The sequence below is a fragment of the Natrix helvetica genome (assembly GCF_964273705.1).
Source record: "Natrix helvetica genome assembly, chromosome: 1".
Classification (NCBI taxonomy): domain Eukaryota; kingdom Metazoa; phylum Chordata; class Lepidosauria; order Squamata; family Natricidae; genus Natrix; species Natrix helvetica.
Window position 1 is genome coordinate 308311143 of NC_138548.1, and position 15340 is coordinate 308326482.

The 15340-nt window shown below is 39.2% G+C and overlaps 1 protein-coding gene across 3 annotated transcripts in view; it reads left to right on the forward strand.

Annotated features, from left to right (window-relative positions):
• Positions 1–218: 218 nt before the first annotated feature.
• The window catches only part of CACNA2D3 (calcium voltage-gated channel auxiliary subunit alpha2delta 3), a 631895-nt gene continuing 616773 nt past the window's right edge, over positions 219–15340 (forward strand). For all 3 annotated transcript variants that reach the window (XM_081935818.1, XM_081935819.1, XM_081935820.1), the window contains exons 1-2: positions 219–828; positions 1432–1513. In XM_081935818.1, coding sequence (XP_081791944.1) covers positions 701–828; positions 1432–1513 — 210 coding nt within the window. In that variant the 5' untranslated portion in view covers positions 219–700. The remainder of the gene's footprint in view (positions 829–1431; positions 1514–15340) is intronic.

Genomic DNA, 15340 nt, shown 5'->3' on the forward strand with positions numbered 1-15340 from the left:
ATTGCCCCCTCCCTCCCTCCCTTCCTCTCGCCCCCCCCCCCGTGGGGGCTGCATGACGGCGTACGCTGCCGCTCCCTGGACCGCTCCGCTCCGCTCTCGCCGCCGGCGAGAACAAGGCTGCGCGGGAGCTTCGCGGCGGTGTGAATAAAAGGCGCGCTGGCTGGCTGGCCCGCACTCTCCCCCTCGCTCACACGCACGGGCGCGCGATACAAAAAGCGGGGGACCCCCATGAGCGGCGTTGCCTTCCGACCAAAGTGAGCGGGGAAGAGAGGCAGGCGAGACACTCCCGCCTCATCCCTTGCCCCGTCGACGGCAGCAAGTCACCCCCCACACACACACACTCTCCCCACCGTCGAAGCCCCGCCTGCCTCACCACGCCGGGACGCTGCCAAGCAGCACGAGGTCCGAGAAGTAACTCCGGCGGCGCCTGGCGTTCGCCGACTGCAGGAGTTCAAGGTTTCGACGGCCCGAGCGGCGGCCGAAGGGACGAGCCGCAGTGCTGCCGCCGGACCACCACCAAGGGTGCCGACGTTTTCGGGTCCGCCGACTCTCCTTTTCTCCGAAGGCGGGAAAAATAAAGATGGTGCCGTGACTGCTCCCCGGCCGGCCTTTGCTCCGCTTTCGCCCCCTTCTCTTGCCGCAACCAGCTCCCTTCGAGCGGCCGAGTCCGCAGAAGCTTCCGAAGCTCGCGAGTGAGGGAATGAGAGTCATGTCGGAGAGCGGGCGCCCGCTGTGGACTCTGCCTGCCTTCCTGGCTCTGGTCTGGACGGCGGCTAGCATCAGGCACGCCGGAGGGGCCGGTTCGGAGCAGCAGATCCCCTTGTCTGTGTGAGTGTCGCAGGCTGCATGGAAAAGTCCGCCGGCGCCGGCCGACGATTGGGACGGGTGGAGAGAGACTTCTCGTGGGTTGGTTTTTTTTTTTTTTTTTTTTGGACGGGGGCACCGCGCTGGCTTCCTACCAGCTTGTCTGACAAGGGACCCCGCGGGCAGAGCTTTTCGCCGTATGAACTTTCGGCTGCGGCGCGGACTAGCTCCAGACGCTCATCCACTGCGGTCCCGTTTCATATCAGATGATCGGGGATAAGGGATCTTGCAAAAGCGGATCTAGAGTCTCCCGTCGCTGTATATTTATATCCTGTAATTTCTCCCTCTCGTGCGTTACGGATAAGTTTCTCTTGAAGTTTGAGCCCAAAGAGGTCCGACTCACGCCTTGCCTGACAGAATAGATGGACTGGGAAGGGGGGGGGGAGGGCGGCGGTCTTCACTTCGGAATCACCACAATGTTGTTTTTAAAGGGGAACATCTGGGCACTGACAGTCCAGACTCCAAGCGTGTATTTATCGCGGTCTGCCTGTATGAGATGTTGCTTACCGAAGTGCGTAATTTCATTTCCCTTTCCAATATATGTCTCTTGCCTGTTTTCCTCCGTAGGGTAAAACTCTGGGCCTCTGCTTTCGGTGGGGAGATCAGATCCATTGCAGCGAAATACTCAGGTTCCCAACTTCTGCAGAAGGTAAGGATCCCTCTAGCTGTAGCTCACCAAAAGATTAATTCAAATGAACTCAAATGAACGCTGAAAATGACGGAGGATTTGGGTCCTAAACAAACCAGAGGAAGAGCAGCTTTCATCTGGAGATTTTCCTCTGTTCTCTGGACAACACTTTTAAACTGCCTGCTGTCTCTTTTCTGCTGGCAGAAACCACAGTTTTCATCAGGAGGGGGGTTATTTTTAGATTACAACCCGCCAAATGACTTTCACTATCTCAGGTGAAGCTATTTAGAATGTTGCCGGTATTCATTTTGATTCCAGATTATGAAGTTAACCTCAGTTTGTCTCTTGTTCTCAATCACACACATGCAGAGGGGTTTTTTTTTTGAGGAAGGGGAAAACCTGGAAATGATTATGCTGCTTTGTTTAGTTGTACTTTTCTGCAACATCAACAACCAAAAGATTGACTATTGCTTGTCATCTCTTGTAATTCTCCCTCCCCCAAACTATTATTCTTGCAGACATCTCAGGTCAGTGTTGGGATGTATCACATCATTACAGATAAGGAAAATGACTGTGGCTATCTCTGTGCTCAGCTGGATAATAAGGTTGTAAAATAGTGCAAAACCTTCAGAAATTGGGCTAAGTCTCCAGAAGTCTGATGAGTAAGGAGGATAGAACATTATTAAACCTTTTATAAGAACCTGCATGTGATTGCACTTAAACAAACCTTACACAGAATCTTCCTTGTTCAGTTAACATGTGTTTAAATATAACTGTGGGTGAATACAAAATAAATGAGAAATCCAGGGTGGTGGTGGGAGACTGTAAAAAAATGTTTCAGAATTACAGTTTCCTGTGATTTGAAAATATAAGTTTAGAGACAAAGTTCAGACTGAAATGATTTGATCAGATTTAAAATATTTTTAAGAAAGGTATTTAGCTTTAAGTTAACAATAGGCCATGCGTTTTTGTTGGAAGGGTCTAATGCAATTCCTGTCAGTGAGCTGAAGCACTTTCTTATTCATGAGGAATTGCCTGGCAAGCTTTCCCCTATTGCACTGGTGAGGCAAACAACAAACTTTTATGGTTCAGTAAGTGTAGCTGATGCAGTAAACCTAATGATGATTGTAGAAACATAATAATCAAACACAAAAGCTCCTTGTTTTTGTTCTTTAGCACAAAGGTGATTTGATTAGGATAATTGGCAATTTCAATTGCTGGGATTTATAAGTATCATTGAAATAATTTAAGGTACTCTTTTCAATCCCCACGGGATACTCTACATGTTTGGGCATCTGAAATGATATCTGCTTCATAATCAGAAAGTGTTCTTTGCATGCTGTGGAAGAAAACCTCTTCTGAATCAGTATAGATATATATACTGTACAATGGCTAATTTCTATATCACAGCCAAGTCTGAGATTATTGAAAGATGCACCAAGCTTAAAAAAATATTGTCCCTGGGTATATCCTTAGTTAAAATTTTAATTTAATTTTGGAATTCTGCCTTAATTTCTGTGTTTTATAGAGAGAATCTCTGACTGTTTAACCATTGGATGCTCATTTTCTACACATTTCATAGCAAAGAATGCAAAAGTTATTGTTATAATAATTCTTTTCTCATTTACTTTAGAGCCTTCTGAAATGTGAAATATTTGTAGCAGTCACATGCCTTTCTTTTGGTTGACGTATTGCAGTGTTGTAATTAAAAACTATTACCATGCTCATTTTACATTTTCTTTATCATTTAGTTTCATTGGCTAGACAGTTTTTCAGCAGCTCGACAGTACTGTATTTAATTCCCATCTGGAGATTTTTGTTTTTGATGTTGATACATTACAACTAAATGAAACAGGAAATACAAATGCTGAGGTTATTTGTATTCAAGGTTGTACAGCTGATGGTATATTTATGGTATCCTTGGCTTTGGTTCTGTACTTTTAGATATTTAATTCAATTTCATCTTAATGTCAGTTTTTCTGTATTCAATCTATACATTTTTGTAACTGCAGAACTAAGGTAACTGATCTCTGTTACACATAGCTTTTATCGTCATCACATTTTAAACATTGCTATATAAAATATGTGCATTGTGTTTTGGATATATCAGAAATAGAGCTTTCAAACCATAAATATTCACTGGAACAGCAGTGATCAAAACTATTATCACAATGTCACAATTGCACAATCTGAAATGTGAAACTCTCCCCAGTACTAATCTGTTGGCTAGGAATACATCTGGTTTTACACTGTTACACATTAACACAAGTGTTACTTTATCTCTCTCCCCCCCACTATAAAATAAGAATAACGAAAATTCTGAAATTCCAGATATCACATTTAAGGGGTCTTAAAATCAAGTGAAGAATTAAAGTGATACCCTGGGCCATGCAAGTTGATTTTCAAGGTAACTAAAGGGTTCATAAGCATATCTTGTAATTTGTATTTATGCTTTTTGTCATAAAAGGCAGAGAGTAGCCGTTGGAAATAAAAATTTAAATTTGGTCTGATCTCACACTGAGGTACATTATTTTATACTTTGCTTTTAGTGGATAGCTTGCATTTCATTTGGAGCCACAGTGTAATATTATATTTTAGGAGCTAAAATTATTGGAAGATAATATGGATATCAATAGCGATATGTGAGACATAGTACTACACTGCAGCACTGTAGCCATCCAGTCTAGAAGCAATGCAGAGAATACTTGGGAGGACACCTTTTGTATTTCTCATTAATTGTTCTGGAGCACCAAGCAAAAGATTTTTGGAAATAATAATAATAATAATAATAATAATAATAATAATAATAATAATAATAATAATAATATCATCATATTTTTAAGAAGGTACTTGGTTGATACCTAGGATGCTGGCAGCAACCCATATCAACCATCAGTACCAATCAGTGGTATTTGTGATGCATTTTTAAATGTTCAGTTGACTTGAGTTTCATGTTTAATGAATAAAAGAAATAATAATAGTCTCTATTTTGAATCTACTTATTTGAAAATAAGATTTGCTTATTTTAGCATACTGAAGTTCAAAACCTGAATGATACAAAGAGAAGATTAAGTCCTCAAAGCACTCTTATCAGTGCTACACACGCCATTTACATGGTTTTCTATTAATGGGCTACTTTATGATTAGGCTTGTCTCAGTCTGTATAGGCTGCATTCTCAGCTGTCCTAAATGTTTTCTTATTCCAATCCTTCTGCAAAGGACCATTATTCTTAGACAGTAGTGTCTTTTGATTAAATCCAAAACTATTCATAATAGTTCCTGAATTCAGTAGGAGAGTTCAAGACAGATTCCTTTCCAGCCAATGCATTTTCATGCTTTTTTAAAAAAAGTCTCCAAGTAAGTTTGGTGAAATAGCTAGTTTTCCAGTTTCAATTTCAATTGTCATCTAGATTTGGCACCATAAAATAAAGTGTCTACCTGCTTAGTTGAGTGAGGCATCGTCTTGACTTACCAAACACTGCAGTTAGGTTGAAATTAAGTCAAGTTTAGATGAGCAGATTTTAAACATCCATGACTTTATGATTATTTTGAAAATGTATTTCTTTCAGACTAACACACCTTAAAATGCTGTATTTCCCCAAGTATGAGGCGTAATTCACCATGCATAATAACCTTTCAGTTATACAGGTGCATTCTTATTCTTTTCAGTTATTTGGGTGAATTTCTCAGAGATTTAGGCTCTTTGTGGATACTGAAGATTTGAATGACAATAAGGTTACATTACAATACTTCACTCTAATAGATAGTGCTTTCTGCATTAAAGGAAGGATTTAAAGATATGCGAGGTTGCTATTTTGCCTGCTGTCAGATGGGTCTGAATATTAACTATTATCTGTGATCCAGAGGTTTATGAGCATTTCAGTTACATTTTATCATGAATTGCTTTTCTTGGCAAACAGTCTTCTGTTTGAGCAATAGCTATAAAATGCAAGAAGAGATAAAAATTGTTTACATTTTCTTAAGTTTGAAAATAAAGAATGGTAGCTCAGGTGTATTTCACATATTTCTTTAACTATGCCCTGTTTTCTCATATCTCATTTGTACACTTTTTAACACATAAACATACTGATACTCTGATAGCATAGAATCCTCCACCTTTATTTTATTTCTTTTCCTACTTATGGAAAGGGCTCATTGCATTCATACCTCAAATGAAATCAATTATTTCTGAAAAAGCTATTCAAGAACTCTGCCATTGTCCTACCATGGGCCAATGCAGCACACATTAATCACCTACATCAGGCAGTTGTCTTTGCGCATGAAAAAGGGCTTTTTGGGGAGATGGGGGGGGTCTTTTTCTGCCTGCTATGGGGGGGTGTTGCCTAAGCTTAGGTCTGCACTGCAGGTGTCTGCCTGGTGCAGGCACTGCTGTATGCTGCTGATAAGGGTGCTTTCAAGACAGTATCAACAAAATTAAATCCTAGTCTAGTCTAGGCTTTCTGGAGTTAACAGGACTGCCCCTGGGGAAGCATATGACAAAATACATCACGTTTTCAAGTTAGATGTCTTAAAAAAAAACATTTTTAATGCCCTTCCTTAAAAAAGATCCAGAAGGGACTTTGGCAAATATAGGAAATGATTTGATTGGCTTTCTCTTGTTATTTCGCATTATGGGAGAACTATTAGAAGAATCATGCAAAGTTTCATCAAGTTAAGTATTAAAAACAAAAACAACATTTTCCTTGTTGAATTCACCAACTGAAATCACAAAGATAAAAGTTAGTAAAGTTCCATTTGCATACTGGTTGCATTCATACAATGTGCCTCACCATGTCCTGTAAAGATGTTGGCGATATATTGGAATAGCGTGCAACCCTAGCTAGTTTTAAACTTATCTGAATGTATTTGCATCTTAGTATGTTATGTGAACTCCAACCACTTGGTTACTAAACCATTCAGTTCATTGTGTTAACTTAGAAGTTGTGTTAAATATATTGAATGATCATAAGTCATATTTGATAAGTTGATGGAGATGGGTTTCTTCTGCCCTTCTTCAAAGATGCATATTGGATATGTAAATGCATATAATCGCAGAGATTATATAGATTTAGTGTTATGTATATTAGATAAAGCAAGTGCCTACGTGAGTATGGTCCAATACTAAGCAGCTCTTACAGATTTGAGTGCAGGTAAAATATTGATTATAGGTTAAAATAGAAATAGTTTAGGAGAGCTGGCAGTAAAAACAAAGAAGCTTTGCCATGCAACTTACCTGCTTCTTCCCATTTCATTGATCATAGATTATGAAAGTTGTGAAAAACCTCAGAAGAAGTCTGCTGAGAAAAGTAACAATGTGAATTAAGAAAGCAGCAAAATTTATGCATTAATGAATTAATATGCAATATTCACTGGCATGCATAGATTTATGACAAAGTCATTACAGATAGCTTCCAAGTTTTATGGTAGAAGAGGAAGCATCAACTATAGAGAAATAAAACAAGGGTAAGTGAAATAATAGTCTTTTGTTGAGTGGGGTAAGTTCAATAGCTGATTAGGAAGATTAGCAGCTTTATGGCAAAGCTGGACAGAAAACAAGAAATCGCGAAAGAGAAGCTGATCCAAGAATAATTTAGTTCTGTTTTGCAGTCTCCACTCCCCATAAAGATTTTTGAAAGGACTAATTGAAGAGCTTCTATTAATTTTTATTTAGTTACTCTTTTCCTTCAATAGTTTAGGCTTATGACTTCATTGTTTTTCTAGTAAGAATGGGGGTTCCTGATGTTGCTAATGGAGTTGTCCAAAGGTATATGTTATGTCTGAAAATGTGTGGTTTCACTAGATCCAGTGTTTGGAATGATGCCATTGATGGGGAGGCTTTATCAGATTCTACGTGCTTAATGGGAAGTTTTATTTATTTAAATTATTTATTTATTGATACATTTTATGGATGTAAACTAACAAATTGTGAAATTGCATACTAAATATGACATAATGCATTTCACAACTTAGTTCTATTCTAAACTTGGTACCCCTAACATAAAATATACAATAGATATGGCTTTAAGCACAAGATTCTGGGTAGGATTCCATCTGTGTCCTTTAATCTAGCTCTTAGATAATGTGATTTATTTTTCCTTCATTCTCCATGCAGATGTTTAGTTAGGACAATGAAGACACTGTACGTAGCAAAGATAGGGGCACATTTTAGGATGTCATTTTTATGCGAAGGTGAGGATGCAGTTGCTTATTCAAACTTCAGTGAGTTACTTTTAATTGCATGATCAACATTCTTGAGCCATGGTGGTGCAGTGGTTAAAATGGAGCATTGCAGGCTAATTCTGATGACTGCCAGCAGTTCAATTCTTACTGGCTCAAGGTTGACTCAGCCTTCCATCCTTCTGAGATCCAGTAAAATGAGGACCCAGATGGTTGGGGGCAATATGCTTATTCTGTAAACTGTAAAGCACTGTGAAACAGTATATAAGTCTAAGTGCTGTTGCTATTCTTCAGTATTTGTTACCTTCTACTCTTCAATATTTTGTGTTCTTCTCTGTAAATCAAGAAGAGTTGACAAATGGGAGTACGATTTCTGCTATCCGCCATTCCATCCATTCTCCTGTGGAATTGAATGCCAAATAGTGACCTGGAAAGAGGGACTGGAATGCATGTCTCAATGCATTCCAGCTAAAGAAAAGTGACTATTTCCTTCAAATGCCTAAAGAGGCTTAGTAATAGATCCATATCTCCTTTTTAACAATCCCTATTTCAGGTCAATTAATATTCAGTTACTGCTGTATCTGGTTAATGCTGTACATCTTATCTTCAGTTTTAAAACACATAATGGGTAAGTTAAATTCTGAAAAGAAATCATTTTATATTGATCCAGAAAAATGTACTCCAATCATTTTGACGTTAATTGCTTATATTTCCCCTTTTCTTTGCTTACTTGGTTTAAAAGAGGAGAAAAAACTCCGCAGAACATCATCATTATTGTAAGAAGGGTCAGGAAATTATGAGCGTTATTTCAAATTAAAGGAAGTCATGAATGACATTCCCATCTTGTATAAATTTCATTCTGTAATGGTAATTGTTTCACAGTTTTAGACCTCCAGTGCAACAGCTTTCAAGACAAAATGAACAGTTTTAATATTAATTGTAACTAATGCACATAAAATGAATATCATTAGTAGTGTTTAAACTTCAGTCTATACACAGTTTCCATTCAGTTTCCATTCATATATGAAGCTGTTACAGGATAAAATATGCAAGGATATCAAATTGCTTTCTAATAGCAGATTTGAAAATGTTTACTTTTTCCTGTATGTACAAGGACACTGACGATGTTACCCAGTTGGGCAATGAAATATCTGCAAGCAAACAAACAAGTTCAGCGAGCATCAAGGACTCCGCAGTTCAATCCTGAGCTACAAGTATTATATTGGAACAGTTTTAGAAGTTCTCCCCTTTAAATCTTTGCAAATATTTAGGCAATTTGAGCTAGAATCTTGAGAACTATTTTAGGCTCGCCCAAAGGCTCAGAGGGTGAGTTTGACTTTGCTTCTCCTTGGAACAACAGGTCCCCTGTGTCATAGCATTAACTAGTTCTGAAACCTATCCCAGTTTCTTGAAATATTTGTTGTGTGAAATAAAGAGCTATGCTACCTGAAATTTATTTTTGAGCACTGTGACCTCAAATTCTAAATTGTAATGTGTCCTCTGTTTCTGCTCCTTTGCATTTATTATTGCAGAAAAAAATATGTTTGGGATGCAAGGTTGGTAAAATTTTCATCTCTCCATCTGAAACTCTGCATATTAAATACTACAATGTAGCAATCACTGATGCACTATTTACTAATCAAAGCAAATCTACCATCCTTTAAGGTCATAATACAGGTGTTCCAGGAGTGTTTCTGTCCACAATTCAAAATTTGTGTACTTCAGTCTATGCTGAGTGGAATCTTTTTGCTTTGTGTCTTGATGAATAAATTCCCAAAATCAAAAAGCTTTTTTAAAGGGTGTGTTTGTTTATGTGTATGTATATGTAGAGAGAGAATAACTATTAATATTAGCACCTTGGTGTAGAAGCTAAGGCGATGGCCTAGAAGTTCTAGTCCTACCTTAAGCATGAAAGCCAGCTGAGTGACCTTGAGCCAGTCACTCTCTGACAGCCTGACCCACCTCACAGGGTTGTTGTGAGGAAAACAGGAGGACAAAGGAATAATAGGTACGTTGTCTGCCTTGAGTTATTTATAAAAGTAATACAGGTGGGATAAAAATCTAATACATAAGTAAAATAAAGATGAGGCATATTTTTTCAAGCTTACTTTCTTATTCCTATTTTCTTTTTTTTAATGTAGTACACATCGTTAATGAGGAATGTGTAGTCCTTCTTTAACCAAATATATTTAAATCCCGCCTTTCTTCCATCATGAAAGAAATGATATAAAATGGATAGCTGACTGACCTCGTGCCTTGGAATTTAAAACATCTGAAGAATTTGGCTACCTTTATAATCAAATCAAACCATCGTTTGTTTGCTGTTATTTTAATTTGTGTGACTGTAACCCCAGCCATTGTGACTTGTAAATCATAGTTTGTTGGTTGATATGAGCCCAGGAAGTTGCGAATTATTCAATAATTTATGGTTAAACAAAATATAGCTTTGCATGATGTGTGTACATATCTTTAATTTCCACAGTGCTATGGTTATAGATATTCACGTCCAAGATTAAGTTAGATAGCATTATAAATCAATAGATTTGAGCTCATGATCAATTTAAACTGCAATGATATCAGTGAGTGGCCTGAGAGCTAAGTAAAATCTATGTAAAATTAAAGCGAGAACTCCACCATGCAATGCAGGAATAGTGTATAAAAAAAGTTAAATAGTAACTTTTCTTAAAAGTATACTTTACATAAATAGTATATAAGATAAAAGTAATTTATCTGCTATAAACAAAGATGACACAAATCCATGATGATACTATACCTTGCTCTGCCTGTATGGTCAAAACTAATCAGTAAGGTTCCAGGATAAGTAGGAATTTCAATGTGTGTTCCAAATCCAATACAGATAGTCCTCACTTACCGATTGGCTCATTTATTAATCATTTCATTTTATGATGATGTTAAAAATAGCTTTGCAACCAATATTTGCATTTACGACCGTTGCGGTTTCCCAAAGTCATGTGATCACCATTCAAGCGCCTCAAAACTAAATTGTGAGAAGCAGAGATAATGGAGAAGACAGAAGTAAAACTGCAAATTGTGGTCACATGATGTCTTGCTTAATGATCCAATGGGAAGTGACATAAGTTTGTGATCATGTGACTCGTGATCATGTGGCACTCAGTAACAGAGTTGCTGATCCCAGTTGTGGGCACTAAGAAAGAAATGCCTGCATGTGTAAAATAAGCAGTATCCCTGGTTGGGGGTGGGGAAGGTAATGTCCATGCATGGCCCTAGAACAATGAAAAGAGCATCCCACTCTCCCAGCAGAAGCACTACCCTTTTGGTCCATGTGTCATTTTGATGAAAGCAAGACATTTATGCAGATGCCCATGGTTAGCTTTATGCACCCTTACTGTCTTCCTACAAAGCTTTTGAAAAAAAATTGGAAGAATCTGACAATTACCAAGCAGTCTATATCAGCAAACTTTTACTGTGTGTACTACACAATTACATACATTTTTTTCATCAACTAGAAACTTTTTTTAGCAGGTGAATCAATGAAAAAAACTAATAGATCTCACCTATTCCATTTATCTGTGAAGATCTTTTTTCATAGAGTTTTGATTGTTTCTTAATAAGTCTGATAATCAATCATGTATTCTGTTTGTCTCAGTGGAAAACAATATATCTAGATTTTGTTTGTTTAAACTGGAAGAAAAAGGTAATTTCAATCCATTTAGTACTTGCTTACCTAATCACAGTCTCAATTACTATTTCACAGCATTTTGCATGTATGGGATGATACCTTTATTTTCATAATTAACACGTGAAGTGCTCTGCAGTGGAAATATGCTTTCAGATTTGTTTATAGCACATTTGCAGTACCTTATGCTTCCAATAATGCCTTTTAACATGTAGCTTTTAAATGGAAGAAAAAAGGGGGGAAATGAAAAACATTGATGGCTGGTGCTTGTTTATCTTATTTTCTTTTAGGATTCATCTACAACTGATTTGGTCAATTTGCATTATTTAGGAAAGAAGATAAATTTTCAAAGCCCCAAAGGTGCTTTTTCAAAAGACAACTAGACTTTGCTATTTTCCTTAGATGTTCTGCTTCCCATCCAAGCAGCTTCTTCAATTCTGACTGAATGGTGGAGGATGGAAGGATTTATATTCCTTGCAGTCATCTGGTCATTAGTACACATTCTGGGAGTTGTTGAGGCCAGGTGGACGTTTATCTGTGCCCTCAGGGTCACCTGAATAGTGCATTATGGGTGTGGAACCTTCTTGGAGCTACTGAAAGGGCTGAGTTGTAAATAGGAATTAGGTGTTGTCATATCCCTCCTACTCTGTTAAGAGAAGGCTGCTCAATCTTATGTAGGTGTCCTCTTTGACCCCTCTTTCAAAGCAGTAGTCCTTTCTGTCTAGAATGTGGAATCTGCTGTCTCCAAAAGAGAGCTTGCTATCTTCAAAAAAGCGACCTTTGTCTTTCAAATACAGATGGATTGCTGAATCTTGTCCTGATGAGTCTGTTCTCCCATGTTGTGCCATGTGTTTGTGAAGTGGTTATTTTGTTTCTCCAATGTACAGATCTGTACATGTCTCACTGCATTGTCCTGCACATATCATAGTACAATGCTCAGTTTGTGTCTGGCTGTTTTATCTTCAGGTAATCAATACCAACACAATACTCCAACACACTCTAACCCAAAAATACTGTACACTAAGACAGAAGCTTGTCCACCCTAAGGATAAAACACCCATGGTAGGCTAGTGTGGCCCAGTCTGGTTAAATGGAAAAGAAAGAAAAGAGAAAGCTCAAGTCCCCCGGCAGAGGCAGCCCCCACATGGAAGTGAGCCACGGTGGCCCCTGCAAGAGCCGCCATGGAGGATGCTCCCACAGGCCCCGGCCTGGCTGAGCTGAGGAGGAGAGGAGGAGGAGGCGGCCGCCACCCCCGACCCGGCTTCCCTCAGCGGTGGCGGTGAGAGGAGGTGGCTGGCATCCCCTGAGGAGCAGGAGGAGGAGGAAGGAGTGGCCCCTGGTGACGCGGATGTGAGACAGCCCCTACTGGCTGCAGCCCCATCCAGATACTGTTGCCGCTGCAGTCGCCACCTCACAGGGCACCCAGTGGCCACCCCAGCCCTGCTGCACCTCAGGCTGACACCGCCACCGCCCTGTCGGAGCCGCCTTGGCGAGGCCATAGCTGGCTCCCTGTGAGGGGGGTGGAGAACGTGCGCAGCCAGCCGGGCTGAGGAGACGCTCCGCCTCCACCTCCTCTGGAGCTCCACTGGGCTGGGAGGGGGGAGGCCGGCTTAAGGGTGGGAGGAGGCAGCCGAGGGATGGGGCAGGCACCACCCCGCCGCAGACAGCAAAGGCCTGGCAGGAGGGGAGGAGAGAGAGAGGGGAGGGGGCGGCCAAAAGGTGGAAATGGCGAAGCTCGTTGGAGGAGGGGCGGAAAGGGAAAAGGGTGCAGCCGCAGGGACCATCGGGACGAAGCTGGAGAGAGGCTGAACTGTTCCGAATATACTATACTCAAGAAATGAACGCTATGGTATAGCGTGTGTTGCTTTTACGTCCAACAGATGGTGCTGGTTTTCAAAAAAGCATGTTTTTACAAAAAAGCATGTTTTTACCTGTCACAGGTGTGACATCTATATAATATACGTATATAAAAACATGCACGTAGTTGAATGCAACATTGTGTAAACATTTTAAAGCAATAGGTGAAGAACTTTCAAAGATTTGAGATTTTGAACAAACAAACATTACATTATATATATATATATATATATATATATATATATATATATATATGTGTGTGTGTGTGTGTGTGTGTGTGTGTGTGTGTTATATATGTGTTGTATTTGTACTGATAAATAAATAAAGGGAGACTAGTATAGATCTATTTCGAGCTAATTAGCTCTCATCAGCTAGCCATACCCTTACTGGGATTTGAACCCGGGCTGTATATATCTTAGGCAGGAGTCTTAGCCACTAAGCCACGGGCTCACTTCCTTATCAGTTGAGCCAGGGAAATAGGTATGTATTTTGTGTTACAACCCCTTTTGTGACTAAATATGGGAGGAAGGTCACTACTCCCTCTTTCTGTCCTTCGGCTTATCACAGAAGACCATGCAGGCAGAAAACCATATTTTTATTTTTAATGTTGCCTTTTTATATTTGTGTTGTATTTGTACTGATAAATAAATAAAGGGAGACTAGTATAGATCTATTTCAAGCTAATTAGCTCTCATCAGCTAGCCATACCCTTACTGGGATTTGAACCTGGGCTGTATATATCTTAGGCAGGAGTCTTAGCCACTAAGCCACGGGCTCACTTCCTTATCAGTTGAGCCAGGGAAATAGGTATGTATTTTGTGTTACAACCCCTTTTGTGACTAAATATGGGAGGAAGGTCACTACTCCCTCTTTCTGTCCTTCGGCTTATCACAGAAGACCATGCAGGCAGAAAACCATATTTTTATTTTTAATGTTGCCTTTTTATATTTGTGTTGTATTTGTACTGATAAATAAATAAAGGGAGACTAGTATAGATCTATTTCAAGCTAATTAGCTCTCATCAGCTAGCCATACCCTTACTGGGATTTGAACCCGGGCTGTATATATCTTAGGCAGGAGTCTTAGCCACTAAGCCACGGGCTCACTTCCTTATCAGTTGAGCCAGGGAAATAGGTATGTATTTTGTGTTACAACCCCTTTTGTGACTAAATATGGGAGGAAGGTCACTACTCCCTCTTTCTGTCCTTCGGCTTATCACAGAAGACCATGCAGGCAGAAAACCATATTTTTATTTTTAATGTTGCCTTTTTATATTTGTGTTGTATTTGTACTGATAAATAAATAAAGGGAGACTAGTATAGATCTATTTCGAGCTAATTAGCTCTCATCAGCTAGCCATACCCTTACTGGGATTTGAATACTAGTCTCCCTTTATTTATTTATCAGTACAAATACAACACAAATATAAAAAGGCAACATTAAAAATGTAGCCTGAAGATGATGAATGAGACTTCATCGAAACGTCGTGAAGATACTTCCAATTCTACGCGGGAGAAAACCCGAACAACCAAAGACGTGTGTGTGTGTGTGTGTGTGTGTGTGTGTGTGTGTATGTTTTCATTTTTATTTTAAAATATTATTTTAAAATAATAGATTTTAGATTACCATAATTTTCTGATTTCCAAAGTTGCCTTGATAATAGTGGAGGAAGAGAGATAGGAGAAGATTGTATCTTACTCAGATGTTTTGCATATTCATCTCTTCCTCATACCTGTATCTGCCTCTTTTTCATATAAATGTGAAATTCTGGGATCTATATGGGCATTATACATTCAGCACCTTTAAGATACAGGCTCACACATAAAAATAAGAAAGACACACACAAACAAAGCTTGCATCTTAAGAGGAAACTTATGTATGTGAAAGGGATTCTTTGAAGATTTTTCATTACTGGATATGTAGTAGGATTGAAATGAACAGAAGGGATTGGATGCAGGCATATGTTAACCTTCAAACAACATTGTTATGACATGTGATGAAATTATTGTGATTGATTATGGTCAATCACACACAGAGCTGAAAGGGACTTCATAGGTAATTTATACAAGTGTTTTGCCAATGCAGGAAATAATAATAATTAATAAAAGAAGAAAAATGGCATTGGAAGAATATCTGAAGGACAGTGGAGAAGATGC